This window comes from Peromyscus californicus, unplaced genomic scaffold (genome assembly GCF_007827085.1).
Source record: "Peromyscus californicus insignis strain IS unplaced genomic scaffold, ASM782708v3 Scaffold_1__1_contigs__length_55948999, whole genome shotgun sequence".
In the NCBI taxonomy this organism is placed as follows: Eukaryota; Metazoa; Chordata; class Mammalia; order Rodentia; family Cricetidae; genus Peromyscus; species Peromyscus californicus.
Window position 1 is genome coordinate 20,167,884 of NW_026294492.1, and position 13,053 is coordinate 20,180,936.

The 13,053-nt window shown below is 48.6% G+C and overlaps 1 protein-coding gene across 2 annotated transcripts; it reads left to right on the forward strand.

Moving 5' to 3' along the window:
- The first annotated feature begins 3,883 nt into the window (after positions 1–3,883).
- On the forward strand, positions 3,884–10,389 carry Cenpa (centromere protein A). 2 transcript variants are annotated; one of them, XM_052746070.1, is made up of 5 exons: positions 3,884–4,147; positions 7,468–7,574; positions 7,948–8,025; positions 8,293–8,447; positions 9,258–10,389. In XM_052746070.1, the coding sequence occupies exons 1-4, from the start codon at positions 3,988–3,990 to the stop codon at positions 8,425–8,427; spliced, it is 480 nt and encodes a 159-aa protein (XP_052602030.1). In that variant the 5' UTR covers positions 3,884–3,987; the 3' UTR covers positions 8,428–8,447; positions 9,258–10,389. The 2 variants fall into 2 exon arrangements, with proteins under 2 accessions (XP_052602030.1, XP_052602031.1); XM_052746071.1 differs by having other exon boundaries at positions 8,293–8,439.
- The last annotated feature ends 2,664 nt before the right edge of the window (positions 10,390–13,053 follow it).

Below are 13,053 nucleotides of genomic sequence, written 5' to 3' on the forward strand. Positions count from 1 at the left end.
CAGGCAGCCCTTGGAAATCATTTCATGAACCCGTTTTGTTTGAAACAAGGTCTTGTGTAGAAACAGTATTCAACTTCCTCTGTAGCCCTAAGCTGGCTTCAAACTCAGTCCTCCTGTCTCAGCCTCCCAAGTGTTGAAATGCAGGAGACAGAGGAGCATTCCTTTAGAAAAATGTATCCATCTTCAACATGTCTGTCTCAAGTGTACCTCCACTGTGGGATCATTCCAGCCACATGGGCAGAATCAACTTTACTGAACCTTATCTACTTTCTAAATGTATGTGTGTGCATGTCCAAGTACATGTGTAGCAGCAGATGTGTGTACACATGTGTGCATATGCATGTAGAAGTCACAAGACAACTTCAAGGAAACACTGTTCCCAGCTTATTATACCAGTAGAACTTGAACAGGGCACATGGGATCCATTACCAGAAAAGAAAGCCACAGCCCAAGATAGAAGGAAATGCAACTTCCTAGTCAGTTAATTCTCCCAGTGATGAAATAAGTGTCACTACCTGAACTGTGCAAGATTGAAACTATCGTTTATGCCAGGCAAGTGAATCTCCAAAGTCACAGAGCTAGCAAACTGGAAGCGAGAATCCAAGCTTATATAAAAGCCCACACTCAAGCCATGCCCTTGACTAGAGTCAAGGTGAGGACTGTGTGTTCTGATCATCAAAGTGGCCCTAAGATTGTGTGTGTGTGTGTGTGTGTGTGTGTGTGTGTGTGTGTGTGTGTGTGTGTGTGTGTTGGAAATTGAACCCAGGGGCTTCATGCATGCTAAGCAAGCCCTCCACCAATGATCTATATCCCCAGCCCTGTTTTTACCTTCGATTTTGAGTCTTCCTTAGTTGTCCAGACCGGCCTTGGGCCCTATAGCTTTCGGTCTTCCTCAGTCTCCCAAGTAGATGGGATGACGAGTCATAACCACCATGCCTATCGAAATTGACATTTTTCAAGCCAGACCTCTCGAGTTGGGTGTGGTGACACCTCAGTCACACAGCTCCTTGAATTAGACTGTCACTGCCCTCTTCCTCACGCCCCTGTGGCTTCTCACTGTATTGGTCAAGCCAGGGTGTATCTTTTCCAATTAGCAAGAGTGACGTGGTGGTTCCCAACTCCCAGGTCGCCATGTTGATGCCAAATCAGCAAAGCATGATATAAGCCACAGTCCCTGGTCCTGAATGATCTTCCTGTATCAGACTCTAGAGTAGGCGGGACTTCAGATGTGTGAAATTGCACCCACTTCCCTCTTCAGTAAGGGAAAGTAAAACCACCACAAGAAGCAGTGATGTGGCAACAGAAGGTAGACGCCATCGCTAGGTGTGGGGTTCAAATCCTGACTCAGCTGCTCGTTCTTCTGTGATGCCAGCTTTGGTTGAAGGAGCCTGTCTCAGACATTATGGTACAACCAACGAATTTCCCCCCTTTCGACTCCCCAGTAGTTCTGAGGGCTCCTATGATCTACAATTTACTCTTCTCGTTCCGTTCAACTCGTCTAGAGCTCAGACGACTAGTGTTCACCTCGACATCTTCAGTCCGCTTGGTTTCTTTAATTAAAAACATCAGTAGTTCGATTGGTTCAAAAACCAAACTATGTAAAAATGTATACATTAATGAACACCCCTCCTTCTTCTACCTGAAGCCGCCCATCACTACTGCTTCCTAGGCAGCTGGTTTCATCAGTTCCTTATGAATTCTAGATTCTGTCTTCTATCTAGCTTTCTATTTCTAGGTGGGTTTGTTTGTTTTTGTTTGTTTGTTTTGTTTTGTTTGAGACAGGGCTTCTCTATGTGACAGTCCTAGCTGTCCTGGAACTCGCTTTGTAGACAAGGCTGGCCTCGAACTCACAGAGATCCGCCTGCCTCTGCCTCCCGAGTGCTGGGATTAAAGGCATGCGCCACCGCCGCCCAACTCTACTTCTAGTTTAATAAAGGACTGTCTAAAGCAGAGTTCATAGGTTGTTTTTCTGTCTAATTAACAGTTGCTGAGGATCTGGATTTCTTCCGTCCATGTTGACCTGGATAATGGGGGCGGGGGGGGGGGGGGTGTCATCTTTCTGTGATTTGACTATGCCTTAAAAGACTTAGTGAGAAACTTGCTCTTCTCTTTTTTTAAATAGCAAATATAAAACTTGGGTGGCATTAAGAACATACATAGTGTTCAGCCACAACTGCCATCCATCTAGACCTACTTTCACTTCCCAACTGGAAACTGTCCCCGTTAAACAATAGCCCCATTATCCATCCCCCCAGCTCCTAGCAACCACCATTCTGTTTTCTCTCTAAATGAATTGGACCACCCCCATATCTACCTCAGGCCAGTGGAATCATGGGCTTTTTGTGACTAGCTTATGCCACTTAGCATAGTGGTTTCAAGGTTCATCCATGTAGCATATGTCAGAAATGCTTCCCTTTTTAAAGGTGAGTAACACACATTGTATAGTCATTTTCTTTATTCATTTGATGATGGACACCCAGGTACTTTCCACTGTTTGGTCATTGTGAGTAAAACTGCTGCAAGCATGAATATATATATGCTTTCTTTTGAATATATAACATGGACTTCTGGATAATTCTATGTTTAAATTTTGTGTTTGTGGATAGCATACTGGGGATTGAACACAGAACCTTGTGTATGAGGCAAGTGCTTCACCATTGAGCTATGTCATCAGCCTTGGTTTGCTTGCTTGGTTGGGTTTTTTGTTTGTTTGTTTGTTTGTTTGAGATAAATCTTACTACATAGGATGATTAGCCTCAAACCCACTAGGCTAGGCTGCCCCCAAGCTTGTAGCAAATCTCCTGCCTCTACCTCTCAAGTGCTGGAATTAAATCCACAGATGAAGTCAGAGCACCTATGGCCCAATCATCTCCCAAAGTCCCCACCCCTGAACGCTGCTGCACTGGAGACCAAGCTTTTGTAGGGCATTTCAGATTCAAACCACGACACATTTCCATAGCAGCTGCACCATTTTTACACCACCCACCCCAATGTTGCAGAAGGCTTCTGTGAAACCACTGATTATATAAGGATTTTTCTTGATTAGAGTACACGTTCGTGGTAGAACATTTAGAAAACTCAAAAAAGCAAAATGACGAAATTGAAATTCTCTTTCTTCTAATTACGGAGACATGACCCGAATTCATATTACTCCCAGGAGAAAGGAAAAAGCTAGTTTTTTTTCTCAGACAGTTCCGTCATGGTGTTCGATAGCATGGTCCAAGAATAGTGCTGGCGCCTGCCCTGCCTGACCTTGTCCTCAGATCCCATCGTCCTGGTTGTCCCCACGATCCTATCATCTGAAAAGTTCACTCAGTTAACCTGGCCTCTGAATCCTATCTGCTGATTGCTCTCGGGAGGGTCCCGGGAGCTGTATGGAGTTTTCACAGTCTTGGGCGGTCTGTTTCCCCATTTCCAAAGCCACACCAACGGTGATATGAAAGCATAAAACGTTTGAGGGAATGAATTCCACAAACTTGCCACCCACATCAGAACTGAGCTGTCCTTTTGCCCAGAGGGCACCGGAGAAAGCGAGCCCAAGTCACGCGAAAATCAACAACCAAAGTGTGAGAAAGCCCCGCCTTCCTTCGCGTCCCCGAGCGCCCATTGGCTGACTCTTCGGCCAGACCTTCATTCTCACTGGTCCTTCCGGCTTCACTCGAAGACCAACCACCAAAGTGTGAGAAAGCCCCGCCTTCCTTCGCGTCTCCGAGCGCCCATTGGCTGACTCTGTGGCCAGACCTTCATTCCCACTGGTCCTTCCGGCTGTCGCTCCACGGGCGGCGTTCCAGAGCCAGCCACTGAGAGTCACGGAGTTGGGGATTTTAAAAATGCGGTGGGCGGGGCGGGTGACTTTTGAATTGATGGCGGCGGCGGCGGCGGCGGCGGCGGAGCTCCGGTGTCCGTGACGCGCAAGGGTCGCCTCGCTCTCTCGTCCGTCTTCGGCCGCGGGACCCGGGACCCGGGAGGCTCAGCGGAGGCGGAACCATGGGCCCGCGCCGCAAGCCCAGGACCCCGACGAGACGCCCCGCCAGCCCGGTCCCCGGACCCTCGCGGCCATCCACGAGCCCGCGCCGCCAGCCGAGGACCCCGGGGAGGCGGCCCTCCAGCCCGACCCCCGAGCCCTCGCGGCGGAGCTCCCAACTAGGTAAGCGGGCCTGCCCGAACCTCCCAGGCCCGTCCCGCGCCCGCCCTGCGGAGGATGCCCGCGCTGCCTCTGCTTAACTTAGGCTTGCCGCGAACCGTGCACGCGTGGTTTCTTTCTTGGCCGTTTTTTTTACAGCCCGTGAGAAAAGCGAGGCGCAGACGGGACAGGTAGCTTGAGCAAAAAGACACGCTGCTGATTCTGACGGACACGGGATTTTGATTTTTTTTGGATTTAGTGTGTGTGCGTGTGCGTGTGCGTGTGCGTGTGCTACACGCATGAGGGTGCTGGAGACGGCCAGAAGAGGGCTCCGAACCCCCGAAATCGCAGGCAGTTGTGAGCCCCCCCTGTAAGGGTGCTGAGAACAGACCTCAGGCCTCCTGGAAGAACACCAAGCGCTGTTAACTGCTGAGCCAGCTTTCCAACCCCAACTTTTTATCATTTGATTTGCATACTTGATCTCCCCCAGCCTAGTTCAAACCACGGGCTTTGCTTCTCTCCTCCTCCCTTCCCCTGACACACACAGTAGGAGCCACGACTCGACTTCTCTCCCCCTTTTTTTTTTTTTTTTTTTTAATGCATTGGTGTTTTGCCTACATGTATGTCTGTGTGAACGCTTCGAATCCCCTGGAAGTTCCAGACAGTTGTGAACTGCCTTATGGGTGCTGGGAATCGAACCTGAGTCCTCTGGAAGAGCAGCCAGTGCTCCTACCCACTGGGCCATTTCTCCAGCCCTCCTCCATTTCCACTCCTAACCCTTTCCAGTTCTTGTCTTACACAGCAACTAGCATGTTACTGTTCAATTAAGAACAAAATGGACGAAGAGGGGACTGGAGAGATGGTTCAGAGGTTAAGAGCACTGACTGGTATTCCAGAGGACCCGGGTTCAACTCTGAGTATCCACATAGCAGCTCACAACCATCTTTAACTCCAGTTCCAGGGGATCCCATGCCTTCTAGCGTCTGCAGGTCCTGCACACACAGACACACATGTAGGCAAAGACCCATACACATAGAATTAAATGTTTTGGTTTGGCAGTACCTTCCATGTACCCCAGGCTAACCTTGAGTGCAAGATGCCCTCTCTGCCTCCCAGCTGTTGGAAGTGGGCCTGTGGGCCTGTGGGCCTGGCTGGCAGGGCTTACATTCTCAACAGGTCCTGCTTGAAATTCTTCTCTGGCTCCCAACTACTTATGTTGACTTGTGGAGACCCGTCCTCAGGATGTTTGGTTCCATGGCATCTCTGATCAGTTCCGTTTCATAACCACTTGTTCTTGCATCGTGAATCTTACAGCTCTCTTATTCTTCTTGAGTTTCTCAAAATCTTTCTTTTCCGAGAAAGAATAAGGGCTCACGGAGCTGGCGAGATGGCTCAGTGGTTAAGAACCGAGGGCCTTGTATGTGCAAGGTGAGTGCTCGGAGCAGCACGTCCAGCCAGTACCCGTGTGTGTGTGTGTGTGTGTGTGTGTGTGTGTGTGTGTGTGTGTGTGTGTTATTTTGGGGGAGCCTAGAGATATGGCTTAGCAGTTATGAGCACTGACTACTCTTCTAGAGGACTACAGTTTGATTCCCAATACCCACACAGTGGCTCACAACCATCTTTAACTACAGTGCCAGGGGATCTGACTCCTTCTGACTTCCACAGGTACCAGGCATGTACATCTACATGGGGCACAGACATACATGCAGGCAAAACACCCACAAAGATTTTTGTGGTTTTTATTTGTCTTAATTAGGGTTTTGTTACTGTGAAGAGACACCATGACCATGGCAACTCTTATAAAGAAAAACGTTTCATTGGGGCTGGCTTAGAGTTCAGAGGTTTAGTCCATTATCATCTGGATAGGAAGCATCAGGCAGACATGGTGCTGGAGAAGGAGCTGAGAGTTCCACATCTGGATCCAAAGGCAGCAGGAAGTCACAGTGACATAGCAGCCAGGCTAGAGTTTCTGAAACCTCAAAGCCCACCCCCTAGTGACATGCCTCCTCCAACAAAGCCACACCTCCTAGTAGTGCCTATGTGCCTATTGGGGCCATTTTTATTCACACCACCACATTATTATTTATATGTCAGTGTTGTGTGTGTGTGTGTTTATGTATGTGTATGTGTATGTACGTATGTACCTCCACAGAGGTCAGATGCAGGTGTCAGGGCGTTGGATTCACTAGAATTGGAGTTAGATGGTTGTGAGCCACCATATCATATATGGGTGCTGGGCACCAAGCCTAGGTCCTCTGCAAGAAGAACAAATACTCTTAACCAATGAGCCATCCATCTCCATTAGAAATTTTTATTTCTAATCCTATGTATATGCACATTAGTAAGGTGCCCAAGGACACCAGTCATTAGTTCCCCCTGGACCTAAAGTTACAGGAAGTGTGAGCCACCTGACGTGGGTGCTAGGAACCAAACTTGGTTCCTCTACAAGAATGGTACATGCTCTGACTACTGAACCATCTCTAGGCCTGAACTCATTCGGCATTCTTGTTTTCTACTAGATGTATTTCAGGCTATTCGTTTGCTTCTGGTGCTGTTTGGGGTATATCTTTCGCGTTTTTTAAAGTAAATTTTTATAGTATTCGTTTTAAATAGTCCAATATCAGTTAAGTTTCTTCTTCAATATCAGAGTTACATTAGAGTTAGAAGTCTTTTCTTTCTTTCGTCTGTGTTGCGGGGATTGAACCCATGGCTTCGTGCATGCCAATCAAGCACTTTTCTGCAGAGCTGCGTCTCTAGAGCAGATTTTTAATTTCCTAGTGAGAATTTGAATTTTCACCAAAGGCTGTGATGTCACAGCCCACATTCCCAGCACTAGCACTGAATTATGCCACTTCCAAGGTCCCAGCTTGGCCTCTGATGAGCACTGGCCAACTATCCTTACTTCCCTGGGCTCCAGGATAATCGAGACAAGATAGTCATACTAGGTAGTATCTAATTCCTTCCAGCTGTTAAAAGGAAAGAAAGGGACCTAAAAACTGAAATAACTAACTCTCCAGTCCAAGTGGGAATGGGAAAGAGAGGAGATGCATGGGGTACTGCGGGGCCGACCTGGAAGGATCTGCTGGGAAGGGACTGGGGTTTGAGAAAGGCTTCATGGAAGTGACCACGCCAACCCAAAGGGTCAGACCGGGTTTACGTAGCAAGCGTGTCTTAAGCCCCCATCTGCCGTTGCTGCCCCCAACAGCTGGGAGTGGGAGACTTCCCTGCTCTGCGGAGTCTAGTCACGTGGTAAAGTCTGCTGGCATGAAGGTTTGTCTCAGCTACGCTGCGAGGTACCAGTTGTTTCCACTGCGCTTTCCTTATGACCTAACTCTTCCGCTCAGGCACTTCCGGTCTACGCAGGAGGCGGAAACTTCTGTGGCTTAGGGAAGTTCGGAGACTGCAGAAGAGCACTGGCCTCCTGTTGAGGAAGCAGCCTTTCAGCCGGGTTGTGAGTTCTGGGGACCTTCACTCTGCCCCGGGCCACCTTTTCTTCTGCTTCTTGCTGATGTGGCTGAAGGTCACCCTGAACCCTCTGGGATGCTGTACATCCTCTGTTTCCCCTGAGGCTGATTTCCCCTCCTTACCTCTGTCTGTGGTGGAGCCCTCTCATCCAGTTTCCCTCCCTAGCCCGGAGAACGCCCTTTCTCCTCTCCACCCATAAGCTATGTCAGTTAAAGCTCTACTCTGAGCCAGGCCGTAAGATCAAGGGGTGAGACCTAATGGTGGAAATGAGGATGCTTCCAGATGCTTAGAGGAAGACCATCAATTCTTTAATCACTCTTCTGCTTCTCGTTACTCATCCCCACCCCGCTCCTCCATAGGTAAGAGAGATATGTGGGAAATTCACTCGCGGTTTGGACTTATATTGGCAAGCCCAGGCCTTGTTGGCCCTTCAAGAGGTAAGGAGGAGGAGGTATGGGTGAAGGCAGAGAGGGGGAAGAGCATCCCAGAATCCCACAGGACTGCTTATGGGGTACCACGGACTGTTCCTGGCCTCCTGAAAAGAACAGCCAATGTGTAGTCCCTGACAGTTTGGAGGGGGTCTGATGGGTGGCCGCTGGGTTCACCCTATTCTTTACTTCAGTCCTAGTCCTTTGAGTCAGTATGTCTCCAAGGAAATCCAGTCCAGGCCCTTCGTCCATTTCAGTCTTCTCTTTCTGCCCTAGGCAGCAGAAGCGTTTCTAGTTCACCTCTTTGAGGACGCCTACCTCCTCGCTTTACATGCCGGCCGGATCACGCTTTTCCCCAAGGACGTGCAGCTGACCAGGAGGATCCGAGGCATTGAGGCAGGACTCGGCTGAGCTAGCTGTGGGGTGTGTCCGTAAGTCTTTCCTGCTCAGAGAGTGCTGCTTGTGGCTGGGAGTGGTGATTGGTCTGAAGGGGAGCGTGTCTTCCCTCCTTCGCCCCTTTCTAGCTCACCTGTTTGTTCCCTGATAAAGCTCTGGCCTTTCTAACTGTGTGGGAGGCGGCTGTCATGGCTCAGGTCTTTTTGGACAGTGTTAAAATAAAAGCTGAGTGTAGTGGTTCCTGCTTGTAACCCCAGCACTTGGGAAGCCAAAGCAGGAGGGTCAGGATCTCCAGACCAATATAAGCATCTCACTCAGATGCCAGCGGCACTGCAGAGTGAGAGCCTTCTTCAGAAAGAAGGGAAGACACGAGCTGTGCTCCATACAGCTGGCTGGCAGTATGTCTTGCTATTTACAAGGACTGGATCCCCCCCCCCCCCTTTTTTTTTTTGAGACAGAGTCTCACTGTATAGCTCTGGCTGTCCTGGAACTCCGTAGCCCAGGCTGGCCTCAAACTCACAGAGATCCACCTGCCTCTGCCTTCCAAGTGCTGGGATTAAAGGTGTGTGCCACTGTGCCCACCTTCAGATTCCCTAATTTTAAAGGAATTTTTTCTTTTAAAAATGCCTTCTTCGCCAGTTGTGGTGGCGCACACCTTTAATCTCAGCACTCAGGAGGCAGAGCCAGGCGGATCTCTGTGAGTTTGAGGCCAGCCTGGTCTAGAGGGTGCGTTCCAGGACAGCCAGGACTGTTACACAGAGAAACCCTGTCTGGAAAAACAAAAACAAAAACACCAAACAAACAAAAAAAGAGCCTTGCTAGTAAATGTGATTCCTAAATTTCAGAGACAACACCTGGGACCTTCTGGAGCCACAGCTGAGCCAGCAGTGCCTGAGGAGCTGCCTGGACTTGGCTGGTTTTAAACAGCATGTCCACATTGCTCTTTAAACTTTCTTTCTAAAAGAGAAGACTGTGTGGCTTTTCTCTGTGACAGAGGAAAAAAGACCATCGGCAGCACACACCCGTGGACATGAGGGTTTGCAGACCGAAGGTCGGCTTTGGCTTGTGAACTGCTCGACCGTGTGACCGTTAGAGGGTTTCAGACACGGAAGATCGGCCGTGTTGGGAGGGGGTAGTGTTATTTTAGTCTTTCTGTACTCTGTATCTTTTATCAGTTGTGTATTTGTACTTTTATTTAAAATATAAGGGAGAAAAATCTGGGTAAAATGTTAGAATCTGTCGTATGGAAAGCCCTGGAAGCCCCGCCATAGAAATGTCTGTCTTCCAGAGTGACCTCATCACCAGTGCCTGTCAGCAAACATGCAGCTTTTCAGAAGTTAGAATTGCATACAGATCTCTTCCTTCCTGTCAGTGCTGGGACTGTACTGTTGAGCTCCATCCGCAGCCTGAACTATACAGTCTGTCTGCTTCCCACCAGTAAATTCCTATCAAAACCATTCAGAATTGGGCATTTTATTCTTAGCTGTAAATCATATAAAATATATCATATCAGTCTGGGGTTTTAAAATGTGTTTTTTGGTATTTTTACAGAGACTTCTTTTTAGCTTATTTGGGGAGAAAGAATTTTTTAAAATCCCTTAATGAAAAAATGAAAATAAAGTTAGTGTTATGGTTATACCTGTTATAAGCTTCTTTGGTAAATATTCAGCTCATTTTTACCCCGTTTGAAACGGCCGCGATGTAAACAAGAGATGTGAGGGATGCACATTCTCATCCACTGCTGAGACGGACACACAAAAAATTTGCCCTTGTTGGCAATAAAAGCAATGTAAGGAGGCTTCCAGAAAAATGGGCATGCTGCCCTTGGACTTGAGAAAACAGCATCGGGTACCAAACACTCTGTGCGGACTGAGTGCGACGTTCCAGGTTTTACCGTTTAATAAACTTCACCCTTTGCAAACATTTGCCATTTGATCAGATATACGCAGACATTCAAATAAAGCTTATCTGTGGGGATTTTAGTTTTCTCTTTCTAGTGCCGGGGGATGAGTGTTCTCAGCACTGCCCTGTTGGTATGAAAATAAGTGTTTTATATCCTGGTAACTAATGGAATGTTAAAATTTACTATACATTTTTATGAATTCCATCTTCCCAGTGTGGGGATACAAGTGTGTGCTGCCATACTGGCTTTTTTTTTTTTTTTGGTTTTTCGAGACAGGGTTTCTCTGTGTAGTATTTGGTGCCTGTCCTGGATCTCACTCTGTAGACTAGGCTGGTCTCAAACTCACAGAGATCCGCCTGGTTCTGCCTCCCGAGTGCTGGGATTAAAGGCGTGCGCCACCGCTGCCCGGCCCATACCTGGCATTTTAATGTGGATCCTGGGGATTAAATTCAGGTCCTTGTGGTTTCAAGGTAAGCGCTTTAGCAACCGACCCTTCCTGAAGTGTTGAGTTTTTGCGTTTTACCCTTGTTAGGATTTGTCTCCCCACTGCGCGTGTGTTTAAGTGTTGTGGATGTTTAGCCTTGGGTGGCATGGCTGGGGAAGTAGCCCTTGAGGGCTGTAGTCTGGCCTTACTTCCTGGGTGGGAACCACACCAGTCACAGCTGCTCTGGTCCCTCTGCCTTCCCCCACCATGATGTGTAAGCATTGCAGCTTGGATGGAAAGGTATTCTGGCAGTCGGGAGCCAAGGACTACCACAGAGTCACTGTCCCTGCTCCAGGGAAAGGTTCCCCCATGTCACAACTCGGCTCCTGCAAAAGAAGGTCCCACCCAAACCTGTCGCTGGGTGTCACGACACGGGTGTGCGGGTTCACGCGGGTCCGTGGAAAGAAGACTCAGAGGCATCTTAAGAATGATTATAGCCTCTCTTGGCTACAGGGGGGTCCAACCTCGAAGGACTGAAGCCCCATCCCCTCGCCTAGGGCAGTTTTATTTCTCTCCATTACAGTTTAACCTGTTATTTCCATATGCTCAAAACAACCTGAAAACAATACAATGCCAAGTGCAAATTCCTCGATTTGCCAGGTACCAGGGTTTTCCTGGTTTCCTGAACCAAGCTTTGCATAGGCCTTTGTATCCTTGGGAAACTCCGAGACGAGATTCACACAGAGGACAAGGGAAACCAAAGGTGTCTGCTAAACAAAGGATGGGTTAGGGCTAAGTGCTACTCTGGGGCAAGGCCAGGGGCAGCTCAGCAGGAATGCTGGCACACAAACCTCATTCAAGAGGTTTATTAGGAGGGAGGAATCCAGGAGGCTGGCTGCCTCTGCCAGGGTGGGAAAAGGCAGCAGCAAGGGGAACAGGCACAGGGCTTATAGGGCTTCTTAGGGGCGGAGTTTTTCCAGGGTGGAGATTTTCAGGGTGGGAATTGGTCAGATTTCAATCCCCTTGAGCTTGGACAAACTCCGATTAGCTAGATTTCGTGCTCGGGAATTGGTTGGTTTTCTGCTCAGGGATTGGTTCCATGCTCAGTTGGTCAGGCAGATTTGGCTCTGGTTTCAGGGCCAGTGTGTGTTTGTCCCTTTTTCCCTGCATGATGGATGGTATTCCCTAAACCAAGAGCCGGAATAAGCCCCTCCTCCCTGGAAGTGCTTCTGTCAAGTGTGTGGTCACAGAGTAAAACTGGCTAATAAAACCCCACTCCTCGTTTGTTAGCTTGTTTGCTTGAGACAGGCTCCTGCTGTGTAAGCAATTGTCCCCGAACTTGGGCTGTTTCTGCCTCCCAGGGGCCGAAATCACAGGAGTGTACCACCCACCTGTCTGATTTTTGCCTATCTCTACTAGGTGATTTCATCATTCTTCCCTAACCTTTCCATTAAATTTATCTCTGCTTTCACATTTTTTTAATATCCAAGGCCTTCCTCTTCTTATTTTTTGAATGTTTCTTTTTTTTATATAAAATGCCAGTCAGCGTTCACTCAATAAAACAGCAACCACTATAGCGATTTAAATCAAGGAGGTGTTGATGGAGGCGACTAACAACATCAGGAAGGTAGAAGATGACAAAGGGGAGGTCAGGAAGCTGCTGGTGTCCCAAAGCCACCCTCACTGTGGCTCTGTAGGACTCGCAGCCCCCTCCACCACTGCATTGACCTGTGGGTGCTGCTGAGCTGCCCCCCACACACACACTGAGCAGAGCACCAGTCTCGGCGGGCGGCTACCAAAAGACCTAGTTAAATAGGAAAAGAAGGTGTCTACTGTTGTTCCTCCTACCTCCCAGGCCCCACAAGCATCTCCCGTGGACAGAACCTAACCAGAAACAGCCGCAAAGGAGTCTGGGAAGATACCTGACCAGCTTCTAGCCTCTTTTGTTAGAACGTCGAAGAGTAAGGGATGGGGACTAAAGCCAATAGAATCAGCAACTGTCCCGTGTCATGAGTGCAATGCCTTTTCAAGTTCATCGGAACTTTCTGTTAACTGGTTCTTGTTTTGCTGTGTAGTAACTGTTTGCTCCAAATTCCTTTCCCCTCCTAGGTGTTCTGGTCTCTCTAAGGCTCTCCTTTGGTAGCTAACAACATCTGCTTGAGGATGGAGACAAAAGCTAATTGAGAGTTCTGAGCATGTGGCTGGGGATAGCCGGGTCTGAGCTTTCCTGCAGAACACGCAGGTGACCATTTTAGAGAACACTTCACGCCCCCTCAGGATAAATAGGTGCTCAGGGGAGAGCTAACACTTAGGC

Bases quoted from the DNA above. Each gene is read 5' to 3' on its own strand.
- Cenpa (XM_052746070.1), top strand. From the start codon at position 3,988: ATGGGCCCGCGCCGCAAGCCCAGGACCCCGACGAGACGCCCCGCCAGC. The intron at 7,575-7,947 runs GTGAGTTCTGGG...GCTCCTCCATAG, and splicing joins AGCAGCCTTTCAGCCGGGTT to GTAAGAGAGATATGTGGGAA. The intron at 8,026-8,292 runs GTAAGGAGGAGG...TTTCTGCCCTAG, and splicing joins CCTTGTTGGCCCTTCAAGAG to GCAGCAGAAGCGTTTCTAGT.